This window comes from Poecilia reticulata, chromosome 8, assembly GCF_904066995.2.
Source record: "Poecilia reticulata chromosome 8, P_reticulata-male-v2, whole genome shotgun sequence".
Classification (NCBI taxonomy): Eukaryota; Metazoa; Chordata; class Actinopteri; order Cyprinodontiformes; family Poeciliidae; genus Poecilia; species Poecilia reticulata.
This window is the reverse complement of record NC_088837.1, coordinates 1,676,628-1,695,285: the sequence shown is the minus strand read 5'-3', so window position 1 is coordinate 1,695,285 and position 18,658 is coordinate 1,676,628. Positions and strand designations below refer to the sequence as shown.

General features: G+C 38.9%; 1 protein-coding gene across 3 annotated transcripts in view; it reads right to left on the bottom strand.

The window, feature by feature from the left end:
• Positions 1-18,658, bottom strand: part of LOC103468281 (syntaxin-binding protein 4) — a 65,337-nt gene that overhangs the window by 38,255 nt on the left and 8,424 nt on the right. Inside the window, exons 1-2 of one of the 3 annotated variants that reach the window (XM_008415241.3) lie at positions 8,498-8,717; positions 883-956 (exon numbers count right to left, since the gene is read on the bottom strand). In XM_008415241.3, coding sequence (XP_008413463.1) covers positions 883-956; positions 8,498-8,535 — 112 coding nt within the window. In that variant the 5' untranslated portion in view covers positions 8,536-8,717. Of the gene's footprint in view, positions 1-882; positions 957-5,636; positions 5,869-8,497; positions 8,718-18,658 lie in introns of those variants that run through there. The other 2 variants (XM_008415240.3, XM_008415239.3) reach the window with 2 other exon arrangements.

Below are 18,658 nucleotides of genomic sequence, written 5' to 3'. Positions count from 1 at the left end.
TCTACAAATACATATACTGGTGCATCTTTAATTATGTTCTGACTACAACACGACAAACTAACAGCGCTGTAAACATCTAAATAATGTAGTTATTACTCATCAGGAGTAAGACGATGCCAACACATGATGTTGTTATGTGAATCCTAGTTTCCAGTATTTCCACATCTCCCACTAACGGTTCTAATGTAACCACACTTACAAGTCTAAGTACAAACCCACTGAAGCGTGACATTTCAACAAATCTCTACTGCAAACCTTTGCCACTGCGTTTTTCTGCACTTATGACTGTGATTTGTTGTCCATATGAAGGCACAAACATGAGGATGAGAAAGTAAAGTGAGGATAAAAAGAAGAGCGGCTCCTGCATTCTTAACCCATCTGAGTTAAGTGGGTTAGGGCTTTGCCACATGACCCACTTCCCCCCCCCAAACAGACAAACACACCAATAACAGCAGAGGTGCTTCCCTGCACAGAAAATCTCTTTAAAAGTAGGATTTGTTTTCTTATTTCAGGATTCATTTGGATGCAGCATCAGCAAACTGCTGACGCTGACGGAAACAGTCCCGACATAAAGAGAAAAGAGTTTTAACCAGGATGATCTATATTCTGGACTTTGTGTGAAAATGTACATATACGTATTGTTGGTTTGACTGGAAAGACGCGTCGTCCTCCTCCTGTCTGAAGCCAGAGCAGACTGAAGTCTGTGACAGGCTGAGATGCAGCCCATCATAAACCACACAGAGGAAGGAAAGCACTGAGTGATGCTGCAGGTTTATTTTGAGAACTCTGACGCTAAAGAGCCAGAGCAGAAGAGGATACAGATATAGAGCTACAGCAATGTGTTTCTTGTTGCTGAAGACAGAAAAAAAAAAGGTAACTTACCTAGGCCATTTTCACAGTCTGTGAACTCCATGGAATGAACAGCTCTGTCGACTCCATATGGACCCATTAGAGTCCTGGAAGAGACGGAGGAGGGGGGAAGAACAACAGAGAACAGGTGAATAAAGTGAAACACATCGAAGCAAAAACAGGAATACCTGCAGACAGATCAGCAGTTCTTGGTGAATGGCTGTTTAAAGTAACTGAACAGAGAATTAGATCAACTCGTTAAACTCGTTGTCTGTGCTCGTCTCGGTACACTGCCAGCGGTCCCATCCATTTCAGCGCATGCAGAGTGTGAAACAGTGTGACCTCTTACTGATTTCCTTTAAAATATTAGTCAGAGACAACACAAGTAAACTCAAAATGCATTTTAAATGGTTTTTATTATTGAGAAAACAATCAAAACCTACATGGTCCTGTGTGAAAAAGTGATTGCCCCCTTGTTAAAATTTGACTTGTTTATCACACCTGAATAAAATGAAACACACATACAGAACTAGAGAGTTCACCGTCTCAATCAAGACATCAGATAAATGGAGAAAACATGGAACCGTAGTGAAGCTTTAGAAGTGGACAGCTGACCAAGTTGATCCCAACTCATCCAAAAGGTCACCACAAGACCCCACAACAACAACTGGAGAACTGTGTGCCTCAGTTGAGGTCAGAGGTCACACCTCCATCATAAGAAAGAGACTGGGCACAGGTGGCCCGCATGGCAGAGCTCAAAGGGGAAAGCCACTGCTGAGCAAAAGGAACCAGGAAGGTAGAGAACATCACCCAGGATGTATTTGGATGTTTGTATTTGGTAAAAGTGATTTTAGTGATTTATTCAAGTAGGCGGAAATTGGTATATCAGAGATTCTCTATGAATTAAAGGTGGTTTGGTCCTTCACAGCTGGGGCTGTTTAAGGCTGTAATTGCACCTGTGGTTTTGTTCTTGATGCTGTGTGTGAAGAGTAAACCATTGCTGTTTCCACCTGACTCAGCCTCGACTTTCATCTCCACTGTAAATCCAGCTGCTAAAGTCCGCCTTGTTACAAGCTGCTTCAGGACCTGGAAGACTGGCTGTGACAAACGGAGCCATGAATTCTGCTGTCAACCAAAACATCCTGAAGGAGACCGTCCGGCCGTCTGTTGGTGGTTCTCAAACTGAAACCAACTTGGCTTCTGCAGCAGGAAAATGGTCCAAAGTACACCAACAAGTCCACCTCTGATTGGCTGAAGAAAAACAAAATGAAGACTTTGGAATGACCTAGTCAAAGTCCTGACCTGCATGTCATTGAGATGCTGTAATGTGTCAGTAAAAAGTTCGCTCACGAACCTTCCGATGTGTTTGGTGAGTTGACCAAAATTCCTCTACTTCAGCTGCTGCTGTAATGGAGGCCCAACCTGTTATCAGGATCAGAGGACGGTCACTTTTCCACACAGGGCAAAGCAGGTTTGAATCTGTGGATCATAACACTACAGGGGATTCATCCCTCTATCATAATTCAGGCAGACTCACTTATTTTGAGGTAAACCATGCGATGTGATTGGGTTTGATTCAATGTGACAAATGAAAGGATGGTACTATTCAGTTGTAGATATACGATTGATTAAGCAACTCTCTTCAAAGCAACCCCACTTTCTACCTCCTCTTTAGTTCGGCTGCCTCTAGATGCAAAAGTTTTTGATGACAAAGTAACATTATAAAATCTTGCAAAGTGTTTGCTCTTCCTAACCGAGACCTTGTTCGCTCAGGATGCACAGTGTCAAGTTCTTCCTCTCGAGTCACTTCAACCTGTGCCAAAACGTGAAAAGGTTTGCTTCCTCAAGAGACGCAGAAAAAACTCAACTCAGTCACATTTCTTTCCTTGTATATGAATCTCATCAGCAGTGCAACATGAGGAGGTTCATAAACAACAAACAGATGAGATCAACGTTAAACACCCTGAATAACCAAGAGCTGTTTTTAGCCATTTCACCAGTTTCTTTCACCAGGTTGTTAATTAGATTTAACTTAACATTTAAACAAATTATATTACAAACAATGCCTAGTTCTTTGTATGAAGACAGCTCACCATGTTAGCATAGATAAGAAGGGTTCATTTTTAGATTTGGCTGCTACTGAAAGGGATGGGGTGTGCTTGATTCTGTGTAAGGCACAAACCAGTTTGGTGGAGATAATGCAAATTGTTGGTACTATTAAATTTCCTATTTTAATTTGATACAGGATCACAGATATAATATCAGAAATGCCCAAACACACACATTAACTATAAGAGAAATATTTTTGAAATACTTTGCCCCAAACTCTCAATGTCTTGAAGAATCCCAGCACTTTGTTAAACTTGTGAAAGTTGAAAAACAGCTGAACTCATTGACTTGAATTATTTGGTGGATTCATTTTCATTCCCTCGTTATTTTCATCCTTATTGGTTTTATAAATACCGTTAGAATGAAAAAAAGAGGCCAATTACAACCAGCCACATTAGAGTCAAACACTGAAAATCCCTCTGTCTGAAAAAAAAAAACGTTCTTGACATTATGAACAAGTGTTCAGACTTGCACATTGCTGTTAAGTACAACATGTTTACTGGAGCTAACAGTTCGAAAAAAGGCAGTGGACGAATTCACTCATCTTACAAGTTGCCATGAGAAGAAAGATGTCGTCTTTAACCCCAGGAGAAGTTCTGGATCTGGATTTGAGAAGATTATTTTTACCCGTTTTAATCGGGACGGTTTGGCGACAGATTTGTAAACACAAGGAAGAGCCAAGATTTTCTCCTAATTCTTTTTTAAACTTTCTGTTTTGGCTGGGTTTAAAAACTGGATTTGTCTTTTCCATCCAGTTACATGATGTAGGAGGATTACATTACGTAATGTGAGTCCAACACTTCTTTGGCGACAAACACTGCCACAAGTTCAACATCACAAAAGTCTTGAATCAGTCCAGAGTTCTTCAGACGTTAAAAATGTCACATCTGACAACACATAGATGGAAAACAATTGGATTTAGGTTTGTTCAGAGGTAGAATACGTTCACTAAGGCTGCACAATATATTACGAATATATGGTCCTCCTGATATCAGAGTGTGCTATATTCATCTTGTAAAGGCCTGCTTGGGTCAAATAAATATTGGCTAATATGTTCTAAATGTTATGAATTAGCATTTTAATAAAAACTGTTAGACTGTTGGACGGTGTATCACAACAGTAGATGTTCCCGCCGGACACAATCCACACAAACCAATTGACATAAACACATTTACATTCATATAATTACATCAGAAAACAAAATGTCCTAAACTAAGTTAATGATTCAATATTTGAAGTGAATGATGCTTAAAACCTCCAAAACACAATATGTACACATTGTGAAGGATAAGAACACAATGTTTTGGTGTGAGCGACCCTCACATTGCTAGTTGTCTTGGATATCTGCTGTTTGTACAAATGAGAGACAGACCTCGTTGAGATTAACCAGATCCTTGCTCTACACTTCGCTTCGTCCAGGAGCTCTGGACCCTCTGCTGTTGAGAAGTGATTGCTTCCTGGAGGTGTGGACTCTATTGAAGGTCAAATTAATTGGATATGATTTTATCCAGTCGCTAATGCATGTTATGTGCCAGTCTGACGTTATGAAGGTAACCGTATACATTAGCTACATTAGCTAATCAACAATTTCTCATTGCAAACAACCATTCCCCACTGCCAAGAGAGAAGTGCCAAGGCTGTTAATGTTAATTCAATATATGCAGCTCATAAAATGTATGTTATCGTTCTCCTTCTGTTCACTGACTGGCGCATTTAAACATCTACCAGAGAAATCCAACTGAATGGGAGAAAGGCCAGATGAAGCACTGAAGGAAGATTGACCAGAATTGCAGGAAAGTGATGGCTATTAAATCCAAAGTCTATTAAATCCAAATCAGACTGTGGCACAGGTCGAGTTCGGGTGAACCAGCTCAGAGATTTAAGAGGGTGGGACTAAAATGTTACAATTATTTTTCACATCTTTTTGTTACTTCACTAGCTTAGGAAAAGTTGTAATTAAAATCAAGAATTAAGGAATTTGCAGGCGGATAATCTGTGGTATCAGAAAGTGTGGCAAAAAAGTTTCTATAAATGTACCTTATGTGATGTCACCAGAGACATATAGAAAGCATTTACGAGTTTGTGAATACAATTTATTACACAACATAAAACAAAAAAGGAAAATCTAGCCAATATAATTTCCTAAATGTGAAAAACGGAAACTAAAATTAGCTTGATTGATTTTAAAGAACATCTGGCTAGTAGCTTTAAAACGGAAATAAGAAAAATGTACATTTTCAGTAAGTGATAATGAACTTAGTCTAATTGGAAGAATAGCCTCACATTTGGAAAAAGAAGCAGAGCTGGAGTGACTCCTAGTCAATCACAGTTTACAGCGGCTGTTATTCCACGTGAAGGAAATCCGGAAATCCACGCAGCTTCAGGTTCAGCATAGAAAGTTAATGGTTACCAGAACACAGACACCTGTGAACCAGCATGTTCCCCGGCAGCCAGCGCAGACCGTGAGGACTCTCTCACTAAAACGGCCGCAGCAAAAAGCATCTTTCCCACTTTTCCAGACTGCTCCCACATCCAGAACCCAACTTCCATCAGCTCCGGTCTCCGGCTGAGACCGCGCCGCTCGCTCCTCCACCGACAGAAAAGCCGAGCGCTCCTCGGTGAAACCCGCCGCCCCGCGGAGCTCGGGAGGCTTTCAGCGGCAACACGCTGGTTCTTACCTGCTAATGATCACAGCTCCTTTATACATGACCGAGAAGGTGGGCATCATTACATGGAGCCCCGGTGGTTTGAGTCGGACGGCGGGTCGGCAGCAGCTTCCTCAGCCCTCAGCCTCCAGCCACATGATGCTCCCTGTCTGCGCGCAGCCAGCCTCTAATTCCACTAAGACAGACTGCCCGCTCAAAACATCTCCACCTTCTCCCACACGTTTAATCTCTTACATAACTAAAGTCACCGAAAAAAAAAAAAAAAATTCCAACAAAGCGGGGCATTGAGGCCTGAAGTGATTGTGCGGGCGGATTATCTGTCACACATTTTCCACTACAGGGCAAAATTCCTCACATTTTAGTCCTTGTTTGGAACTGCGGTGTAAAATAAGTCCAACGGGAACATCAAACTAAATATGATTATAAAACTTTAGCTGACAAACAGAAAATCTTACTGGAGTCATTCAGAATTTCATGTTAGCAAAAACAAATGGCAGAAAAGAAAGTGCAGAGCTGGAATCAGGTTGTTTTGTACGATTCTAAGCAGGATTTCACTTCTTCTTGTTACTCATCTTTTTCCAGGCACTTAGTAACATTGTGTAGCACAATCCAGTATCTATGTTATCTTCAGGCGTTATAAAATCCTGTATCATGATTTAAAAGAAATTTGACTTAGTAAGTTAACGCCTTGAAACTGCTCTCTTTAAGAAGCTGCTACTCTTTCTGAAGCTCTGCATTCAGTAAGTTATCACAACATCTCTCCTCTGTTTACCCTTTTATCCATGTTTACCAGCGTTGCACTGAGAACTCGCTCCTATAAAGAGCTCAGCTGATGTGCAGTTTCACCAGGTGTTTGCTAATTGCCTAGCCTGTCATGAATGCTAAAGTTACTTAGCATTTCCACTGAGGACGGCGGATAAAAGGTTTCCTGGTAATGGTAAGTTGTTCCTCTGTGTTTAGCACATTTGAGCAGAGCATACAGGAGGTTGACTGACAGCGCTAAGACCCTCCCCCAGGCTCTGATTGGTCATTTCTGACCTTGAGCAGTGCATTTCTGCAGATAGCTGTAGGACCACAAGGAGGAGGCAGAAGAGCTCCAGTTTTTCTTATTTGTCTCATATAATACTGTCACGACATAGTGACAGTTTTGACAATATGTAAAAACATATAGTTTATAAAAGTTACATACTGCAGCTCTACTCTGTACAGGCTTGATCATCGACACAGCCTAATGCACCTAATGCACATGTTTTATTGTTAACTGGTTCAACAACACAGATTTTTTTCAATTCCGTTGACTGAAATAATACTGTTCGGGTTGACTTTCCCAATAGTCATTTTAATTTGCTTTCTCAGTCAGACAGCATTGTGTTGGTTAGTGCAGTTAACTGACAAAGCCATTTGAAACATCTTTTGTCCTGTACAGTTCGTTCTGGATTCATATTTTTGATTCATTTTAAGGGTGTTTGTGCCAATTTGACTCAAGTAGTTAAAATTTGTGCTGGTACATGGATCAACACCCCTTGTCATGATTGAACGTGAGATTGCTAAATCTACTTGACAAATCTCTTTACCTTTCTAAGAGTTACTTTGGGAGGTGAAGTTTAAAGAAGCAGGGTATTAGTGAACAAAATTCTATGTTTTGTTATTTACTGCTACATTCAGACCAAAAGATAGATTTTAACTGTTGATGTTCAAGAACTGCGAGGCCAGTGAAACATGAACAGGTAGAACGAAAACAAGAAGGATTACAAATAGGAAATCTGTCAAATGAAAGTAGGTTTTGTTTTAACCTAAAATAATTAGTTACACTAAAATGTCCAAGAAATTCTTTATATTGTGCCCATGTTTTTATAAACTTGTGGGGGAATTGGGATCTTATTTTCTGTGTGAGAAGTCAAATTATCTTGGGGACCACCTGCCGGCAGAAAGTTAGCTTATTCCTCCAGCAAGGCTCTGGCTGCCTGTTGAAGCAGACCACAGAAAGATGTGCTTAGATGCCTTTAAACGCATGAATGCATAAGTGCCTCGATCTCCATTTAGAAACTGCAAACTAATCCACAACAGATATCCATTAAAGAGGATTCCCATTTGCTATTCAGCAAACATCTGCGCCGTGTTGCTAAACTCCAGCTAAATGTCATTTTTTTATTACAGGTCTGCTGATTCAACATGTGTCTGTTTTTCCCTTCAATCCCTTTAATTCATTATAACCCTATACAATAATTCCATACGACTGTTTTGGATCTTGAGAAAAGAAAATACAGCAAGCCATAAGTCATAAGATATGAACCCAAAGAAAAGCAATAGCAATAATTTTAGATTACTCCTCAGAAAAAAATAATAATAATTTCAGCTGCAGACGGAAACGTCTACATTTCTTTAATGTAGATGTTTTTACTGTACCAAAAATAAATCAAATGTTCTTACTTAAAGACTGTAGCATACCCAACCAATCACATGCTGAGAAACACGCACACCTAACACACCTAATGTTGAGCAAGCCCTGACCAGAGATTCACATCCACTAATCATGGACATTTTTTTCACATTAATCAAAGGCCAAATAACATTTAAACTTTTTTTTTCACTGCACTAAAACAATACAAAAAAACAACTGCAGCAGATTCTAAACACAAAAATGTAGGTACACTAGTTTGAATTTACTGCAGATTTTCTGAAACACACAATGGTTCAAAATTCTATATCAAGGCTCAAATGTTTTATATTCATTGTACCAACATGTAGATACCTCACACACTTGACACAAACACTGGATTTATGACTGTAGTTCATTTTAAGCTTAAGAAGTCCCTGCACATCCCTGCAGATTCTGTTCAACCCAACTGATGGTAAAGCCGTTCGAAGCGTACCTGGCGAAGCCGAGAGGCACTTTGAGCCTTTGGAACATGTCGCTGCTGTCTGAGAGAACGCCCGGTCATCACACACTGGCTGCTGTCATTGTCCCTGTGCATTCCCCCCGTAAACGCTGCGCCACAGCTGCCAAGCAGGCACGAAGACTGCCAATTGATGAAGAGAAGATGAGCTTATGGCAAAAGGATAATGCACCTAAATCCATAAGACATGCAGACATGCTAAATATAGGCCACCGTAAGAGAGCCACTCAAATGCTCCAAACAGCGGGAACAGATTATGCTACCACGCACGTTTTACCATCTATTTTAATTCTGTTCTTTGGGTTATTTTTGGTTTCCAGAGGCAGATGTAGTTCTGTAAAGTGCCTTGGCTTCAGGAACATACATCTGTTACAGTCCCCCCTCCACCCCCCTGGTCTGCCCCTCACCACTGCACACAGTAAAATCTACTTAACGCATGCTTTTAGAGCTGCCTTTATTGTTGCTGGAGAACCTTTAGACTCAAACCTCAAATTAAAACCTCATGTTCATAAAACTGAGGAACACATGCAGGAGAAATAGAGTGCAACGTTTCTCACATTTCTGGCTTTAAGAATCAACTAATGTTAAAGTTGGAAGGTAAAGCAAAGAAATAAATGAAAGGATATATATATATATATATATATATAAGAGACTAAAACCCAGTTGTTTAGAGTTGCTTTGAACCATAATAATAAATGGAATATTAATGAGCATATACGATGTGCATTCATGATTTTGATGATGCCATTTGATCAAATATAATGTTTGTTTCTGGTTTCTCAATTGGTGACTGTATGTTGCTTTTATGACTTTTTATTTTTGTGTTTTTATGTTATAAAGCATTTTGAAATGCCTTGTTACTGAAGTAAACTATACAAATATGATTGATTGATTGATTGATTGATTGATTGATTGATTGATTGATTGATTGATTGATTGATTGATTGATTGATTGATTGATTGATTGATTGATTGATTGATTGATTGATTGATCAAGTAACTACGTTACCTTCAGATGTTTTGGGGTTGTAAAAATGTCTCCAGGTCTTTCTGAAACTCAGGAAGTCGTCACAACATGGCTCCTCTATTAACCCTTTAACAATGTTTTTAACAGCGTTGCACTGGGAACAGAGTTCTACCAGGTGTTTGCTACTTGCTGCTGGCTAGTCTGAAGGATGCAGCATAGTGGAGCAGTTGGTAGCACTGCAGCAAGAAGGTCCTGGGTTCGATTCCCGGCCCCAGGTCTTTCTGCATGGAGTTTGCATGTTCTCCCTGTGCATGCGTGGGTTCTCTCTGGGTACTCTGGCTTCCTCCCACAGTCCAAAAACATGATTGTTAGGATGTGTGCATGGTTGTTTGTCCTGTCTGTCTCTGTGTTGCCTTGCGACAGACTGGCGTCCTGTCCAGGGCGTACCCCGCCTCTCACCCGAAATCTCTCACTGAAGACAGGCACCAGCACCCTTCCCTACCCCACAATGGACAAGGGTGTAAGAGAATGGATGGATGGATAGTCTGAAGAAGCTGAGTGAGGGAGTTGCAGGGAGGTCTGCTCTGTGAAGCTGAAGCTCGGAAGCTTGGGGCTATAGGTCCACCAAGGCATTTTGTATCATGAATGGTTGCCACTTGATATTAGAGGATTTCTCAAACATGCATGAAAGAATAAAAGAAACACTCTATGTACGTTTCTGATGAGGGAACAATATTATAACATGATGTAAAGCTCAAAAAAGATAATTTACATAGTACTGTCGCTTTAAATACAATTTGGTTCCTTTCTTGCATTTTCAGTTCTCCAATAAAGTCCTTTTATCAAAAAAGAATGAAATACTGCAGAGATGAACAGATATCACGTTGACTTTTGTGCTTAGACTTAAATCCAAGGAAGCCTGCAACACTGCCAATGAATGGATACTAAACCTAAGGTACAGAGTAATTTAACTCTATGTGTCTGTGTGTGTTTGAGTAGAGCAGAGTGACAGACTTTACAGCCCAAGTTCATCATCAGAAATGCAACATTTACGCAACAACTGTGAAGTCCTCACAGCTAAATAACTAGAACTCTGACTCCTACATTCATGCATTGACACACACATAAAACCTGGAAGATGCCATAAATTTCAGTACAGCTGCAGCAAGTTATTTAGATTCTACAGATTCTAATCAAGAGCGGCTGGAAAGTTGCTATCCAAAAAAGAAATACCGCAACGGTACTGGCGGTATTTACTAGAATATTTATATTATAAATTTTCTAGATTATAAAACAATTAAATACTACATACATACTACAGGGGGTGGTAGATTTACCACTTTACATGTTCCTGCTCAAGAAGTTGCAGACATTAACCAGGGAATGATGAGCAGCACTCATCCAACTCAGTTGATGCAGACGGACACTTTTCATCTTTTGGGGTATTTTTTTCTTTTCTTTCTTTTTTATGCAGATAAATAACATCTTAAAGGTACAAAAAATAGATTCTATTTGTTAACATTTTGCATCCATCTTAATTCTGGCATAACTAGGACCGTAAACATCAACCTGCTTTTTCTCACAAAGCAAATCTCACTTTTCAAAAAAGAAAACAATTGACCCAAAATGTTGAAGCTGTGTCTGAACACGCAGTCATGCAAGACTTTTATGTTTTGCATCTACAATTACAGATACATTTTCTATTAAAAAAAAAAATAGTCTGACTATTTTGTTGATTTAAAAAAGGCACAAAAAGTTTTCTTTAAAAATATTACAAAAATACATATATGTTAAAAAAAATGTGGCTTCCAAATGCTTTCAACTTCATGAGTTTGGTCCTTATGACAAAATGTTTGGACACCTCTGTTCTAGGTATACCATGGAACCACAAACACATCGACTGCAGCTCTGCATGAGGATCAAATTACATCCAAATCAAATCTATTTTTCAGAGTAAATAATTTATTTCTGAGGATCATCTGCAGCAGTAGTGATCCTCAGCTGTTTTTGCTGGAACACATGGTGTTTTTTTTTTTATTACTCCAATTGATTCCAATTGTGCTTTTGTCACTATAAATCTGAATATTTATTTTCCCTTACCAACAAACCTCCCATTTGGATTGCATCTCACGCCTGATTAGCTCTATGTAGAAGTTACCCAATCCTCCCTTTCAACCCGCCTGCCCACAACAAGAGCCCCTCACCATGTGATTCTACACTGCAGCAGAATTTCCCTTATTGTTCTCTCACTTCTGATGCTGATCATGCAGCTTCCTCCTCTGACAGGAAACCACCAACTGTGAGTTTTAGACAGAAATGCAAAGAAATGTTCGTATATGAATCAAAGAGAAAAACAACTTTCAGTAATTTAGTGATAACAGTTCATTAGAAGGTTAATGCAGATTAGAACTGGGTTTGGGAAAGGTCGATGGTGTATGCTGCCATCTTGTGCAGAATTGGCACATCTGCATTTAGTATTATGGAGAATCTGTTGTTGTTTGTCATGCGTGTCAGCGGCTGAGCTGTGTGGTTGGTCACTGAGATGGAACCTGAACCTGAGCTTGCTGCTCTCACAGTGGAAGCATGTCCTTTTCAGTACAGATATCTGGAGTTTTGTGTCTTACAGAAAAGCTGCGGTCTGTTTTTGTGACTCACCATCTTTGGACCTAAAGCGCTACATTCATCTGCTTCTCTTCCATATTCATGTGTCAGTAGTTTGCATCTTTTCCAGTGTTTGGGCTAATCCACCTAAAAAGGCGTTCATTGAACATTTTGATTTGGGTGACTTGTATTTTCTTTGATCAGTTGCAGGATTACATAACATATGAAATCCTGCATTTTTTTTTTATCTAATACCTAGAGAGGCTTAGCAGCTCTTCAAAGCATATTTGCAGGATGCTTTCAAAAACCGCAGGCTGCTTTGAACCTGAATCAAAATGCAGAAGGCTGAAGGTTATTGGCATATATTTGCAACGTGACTGCTTAAATTGGACTGTATTTTTTGTTCAGCTAATTTTCTCCAGGGCACCTTAACTGCACAATAGTTTTCCTTCTTCTCATCTTGAGACGGCAAGATATTCCTCTGCAATATACAAAGGGATGTTTTCAATTTATATTGTTGTGGAAATCCTTGGCTTTAAAATTAAATATATTCCGAGGATGAGTGAAAAAAAGACTGAAATCTGGTTTTAAAAACCTGCAAGAACCATGCTATTTTTGAGACCATGAATACCGTTACCAAGACCTTTCTGTTTGAACTGTGGACGCAGAATGATTGCTAAATATGTTCACAAATTAATGTATTCATAAATTCTATAAATTAATCTGAAAAATATTATCTTAAGATCACACATAGTTTCCTAAAAAAAAGAAGTCAATTAAAATAAATCAAAATAACAGCTTAAATGTAATTTCACAAATGACATTTTTAATTAGGTAGTTATGAAAGCAATTCTGCTCGATAATTACTAATGAAAGCAAATTATATGAGGATTAGATCATTTTAACATTTTACAATGTGTACGGTAAGAAATGTCCTATGCCTAATTCCAGGGCTTAAAGTAAAAAAAATCCTGAGCCTGAAACTTATAGTTATGATAGAAATTAACTATACCATTGCTATTGCCACAGTTTAATAAAAAGTGTCTTTGAATAGTGCAAACAATTGCTTCTAACAATACAATTAACAAGCTAAACACTCAAACTTAAATAAGACTTCAGTACATTTCAACTAAAACAAAATATAAAATGTCTGTGCCCTAAAGGTTTGCCTTACAGGCAAAAATCCCTCAACATTAAATAAGAGTCCTTTCAGTCAATGTTTTTGCAAGTAATTTAGAACATGCAACATTACCAACTAAATCAGTGTTTCTCCATCTTTTTCAGGCCAGCGCCCCCCCAGCCTTTATCCAGGTCCCTCACCGCCCCCCAACAAAGAATTTGTAGGCTACTTTGCACTGACTATTATTTTATTATTAATATTACTATCACTATTGTAGATGTTTTGATTTTTATGCTTGTTTCTGTATTTATCATTAAGATAATTTCCCAGAGAACAAAAAACCATGGGAATAGAAATTATTTTCACAGGTGTCTATGAAAAATACAATGAACATTCAACTTAAAATTTGTAGGCCTAACAGCAGCCAGTCAAAGTGCAATACATATGGTTATTCTTTTCCATTTTCTAGTTGTTAAATATTCCACAAAATGAGCAGATAAAAGATGTACAACATGCCAGTTTAAACTTTGATTTATTTGCAAAACAACTGAGCTCTGCAACAATAAAACATGGATAGAACTGTAACTACATTAATCATAAGTCTTCTTCTCTTCAATGTTTCTGTCGGTTTCTGGTGGTGCAGCTCTGTGCTGCCTTCAGGAGAATGGGACATCAGAGCATCATCCATAAAATTTCACCCAGATGTTATTTATTGTGCAAACCAGAGCTTTCAGTGGAAAAACAGAAGTTCCAGATCCTTTTAATGCCATACAAATATGAGACAGAAACATGGATTATATATTTATATAGACCTGTCTATTGATTTATAGATGAATAGTTTTACTGGACAGAAATTACAAAGAACAAATCTGTTTCTTAATCAAATCCTAATGAGTCAAATTGAAAGTGTCATGGAGTCATCGGCCTCATGACATTAACACTAACATGAAAAATAATATTGAAGAAATATATCAAGTCTAATTAAAAACATAAATAAGTGATAAGTTATTTACTGTTTTGGTGTGTAAGATATATCTATTCTCAGTATTAGATGTGGTCTCAACAAACCCGTGGCACTTCAACAATATTATTTTACCTTTTAGCTGGAAATAGTGTCTGTTTATTCTTGCCGCACATTCCTCTGCATTAATTATTGATCGAAAGGTCTTGCCATACCAGTTTATTCCTCTGTATTTACTTTGGTTTCTTAGTTTATTCTTGCCTTTTGTTCTTCATTCATTTCCATTTAGTTTCCTTTTATTAGTATTATCCTCTCTCGGTTTATTGCTATGTCCACTTTAGTTTCTTTTCTGTTGCTGGATTTATTTCATAATTTATTGACCATCACCATCAGTAATCTTCACTCATCACCGGCTGCGCTGCCTAATAACCATATGTTTCACATCATGTGTTGATTTTTCACTGTTCAGCGTCGGATTGTTTGTATGCCATAATTCACATCTAGTTCGTCGTTCCGTTTTATGTCCCGCTTCTCCTGTTTCAGAGTTTTGCGCAAAGTGCGCTGTTTTTTTTTGTTGTTTTTTTTTTTTTAACCCCGTAAGGTGCAGGGCGGTCCGGAAACGTATCGATGGGGAAAAGGCAGACTGACATAAACCTTTTAAAACAACAGAAACAATTTCGGTATTTTGATTATTGAAATTTAAAAGTGCTGTGGTACCGTTGTTCTATCGCACTCGTTTCATACCGGACCACTTACAGCACCGGTGTTAACGCTGTAAAACGAACGCTCTCTATCGTCGTATCACCCATGGAGGGATTTCTTTATTTAAATGGGTTCATTTTTCAGAGGGATACAAAGTGAGGGTATCGTGATTTTAGTAATTACATGTTTATAAGAGCGATTTCTGTTGTCCTTCCATGGAAGCGGGCAGCATCCAGACGGAAATAAAACACTTTTTAATATAAGTTTCTGCTTTGACATGATCACAGAACTGCCAAAACATATGTACAAAAATCCTCAATAAAACATAAAATATTAGAAAATCAGACACCAGACAAAGTGAATCTCAGCAAGTCATCAGCCGGTGTAACGCTGACCTGATGCGGTGAAGCTACTAGCAGGAGCAGAGATGCGCCAAGAGCTACAATCACTTAATAGAAGGAGAGCTGCCATCGATACAGTTGCAGCCAGGCATGATTTAATGTTTCGAAATACAGTTTGAGCTAGTTGCTCAAAGTCTAAACCGGTATTGTTGTGATTGTAAAGTGTAAAGTTTACCTTCGACCAAACGCCCCCCCACAGGAATCCCAGCGCTGCCCTTTTGGAAAAATTTCCGCCAACTTCCTGTCCCCTTTCCTCTAGCCATGCCCAGCGCCACTTGTTTTTAATTCCTTTCTCAAGTAAACGTGTTTCTTTACCGGGTGAGACAAACTCCATCTTCTTTCATATCTCATTTGATTTAATCGCCGAACCGAACGCATGCGCTTTTTTTCTACAAACCGTTTTACAGTCATTGGTCAAGAAAACGGGAGCTAGAATTCTGATTGGCAGACATCTTTGTCTATTATCTACAGTTTAGTTGAGGCGGGCCGTTTGGTCCAATGCTCGCTTTGCTTGAAAGTCTGGCCCCCAGACGGAGCTCTTAAAGCCCAGAGACTACAGTTTGGTTGAGGAGGACCGTTTGGTCAAAAGCCGGAAATCCGGCCCCCGGCCGGAGCTCTTTAAGTCTTGCTCAGGAAAAAAAATACGTCTATGGGTTTTAACCTTTCATCCACACAAATATCAAACGTAATATTACAAAAAATAATAATAAATAAATCAGAAAAACTGACTAAAATGGAGATTTGAGAAAACTCAGTGTTTATGTTTGTGTGTCTACATGAGAAAACAGATTAGGGTCTGCGACAAATAATGTGCTAATATATCTACCTACTGTCATTGACATGATTCTCAATCAACAGTCTTGTGTTTTAATAACTTTATAGTCTGACACATTACTTAAAAGTATATATGTCGAGACAAATTCACAAATTAACCTACTGGCACCATGTTTAATTCCTAACAGGAAGTTGCGGTTGATTGGCTGACATAGGCCTTAGCTTTGCGCCACACTGCCCCCTAATGGTTTGGCATGTTTAAAACAACATTAAGGGGCAGATTAGTGAGTTAATGTGGATGAAACCCGAAACCAATTCCGTGTGTATGTATGTACGATAATTTTTTTTAAACGATGTGGCAAAGCTTTTTTTTATTTTTATAAAGACTCTTAAATCCACAATATGTATAAGTTTCCAGATAGCAGTGGGGCAGCTGATGGCTTGTCCATACCCCTACTTATAGCAAAGTGACCTGTTCCATTGCAACATGTAAAAATATGACAGATTAGTTTATTTCCAACACTTAAATAAGCAACAGTTAGCCTGAAGAAATAAATAATTTCTTGAAATAAATAATTGCATCATTATTACAATAAAAACATTGCATCAAACCCTGCAAAGAAGCGGTCTGACTGCTAATGCACTGAGCTATAATCTACAATACAAGATGTGAACATTTTCTAATTATGTCTTAGTGGTTAAAAAATCAGTCTGATAAATCACACACATTTCACATTTCACTTCCCTCATTTCCCTAAAACTGCAAACACATTGTTCTCATACACACACAGATTTACTCGCATCTTCCTTTATTTGGAAGCCATAGCAACAACCATTTGCCTCCCAACTTTAATCACTAAATCTGCACAGTGTGTCATTATCAGATTAAGGGATTACCCAATCCACATGGAGAAATCAACCAGGCCCAGACCCAATCATAAAGTGACACACATAGGAGCGTGCGACTGCACACACAAAGTTTTAAATCTGGTCCTTTCATGCGTGTTTTGCAGAATCCAGCACAATACAAAGAGTAAGAAAAAAAACAAACAACTGATTTGTGTTTTTTCCGCCGCAAGGCTGACCTCTAGAGGAAAATGCTTTGCTCACTATCAAGCATTTTCATCAACACTTTGCTGTCAAGTTTATTTTTTAATGTGCAACGCAAACAAGATTACATTAATTTTTTGTGTCCAAAAAGCAGAATAACTTTGAACCTGAACTACAAGTGCTGATTTAAGATTAATAAACGAATAAGAGTAGGATAACTGAGTCCTACACAGACCTAACACAGCAGTTAGCTTTGTAAGGAAATATCAAGGTTACTAAGGAGGACAAACAAAACATCAGCAACAAGAATACTTCCCTTGAGAGAAAATCAGTCAGCAACATGCCTCACAATCCACATCTTCTGTGAAGAGAAAATCAGTAGAGATTCAAATTATTGATTTGTGAAGTCCTTCACCAATCGATAGACACCAGAGGGAATGGAGAAGAGAGTGGGCGATAATGGGGCAACTGGAATTTCATTACTGCATATTGACTTTTTCTGACAAGGAAGGATGGGCCACATTCCGATTGTCTTGTCAAGTGTCTGCAAATAAATAAATAAATAAATAAATAAATAAATAAATAAATAAATAAATAAGTGAACACGAGTGCAGGGGGAGAAAACACTGACAAAGGGAAGAGCTCAAATTAAAATAAAAGCATGTGAACTATTAAGGGTTGAGAAAAGCAGGGACTTTTTTAGGTTTGAAGTTTTGATGCCTAAACAGTACAATGAATGTAGGAGAGACAAAAATAAAGAAATGCTCTTAATTCTTTATTTAAATACCATGCCCCTGTAGAAAAGACATGATGAAAGCAGCTTGCAGAGTCAGTGGGAGATCTGGGTAACAAGCTAGAACAGGGGTACCCAAATAAAATAGAAAGAGGTCTTCCATCATGCATGGTCACGATGAAACCGAAAAATCAGAGATTTGTCCATGATGTGCTGGGCAGGAACACCAAGAATGCTGAATTTTCTGGACTGGAGGAGGCGCGTGATAAGAGTAGAAAACACTGAAGGTGATGTAATGGGCAGGTGGAGGGTATCTGGGGAACTGCACAAGACATGTCGTGGAAACAGGTTTGATCAGAGACAAATAGAAGGTGGGACATACCTCCAGAGTCCAAGGAAGACATAGGCAAACTAATCCAAGATTAACTGCCTTAGAGATGGGAAAAGAACCAATGAAGAGAGGGGAGCAGCTTGCGGGAGTTAACATGATGAGGAAGATCCTTTCATCCTTTCTAGACAACCATACTCTCTGCCCTTCCTGGTTTACTGGTGGAAACTCCAGAACAGACAGCAGAAGTCTTAACAAAAGTCCTATGGGTTCATTGCCATACCCTTTGGCGTCTTAGTGCAGCTGCGTGGATAGATGCACGCAGCTGCACTATGCAGCTGCACTATGCACAGCCTTTCAAGAAGCTGATCCTTCTTGAAAGGAGAAAACTGGGGAATGATTCTGATAAATTATGAAGAATTAGCGACTGGCTTGTAGCACTGGTGGGAAGAGAACTGAGGACAAGCTATACCCAGAGTAAGTTCTGCAACTATTTAGTG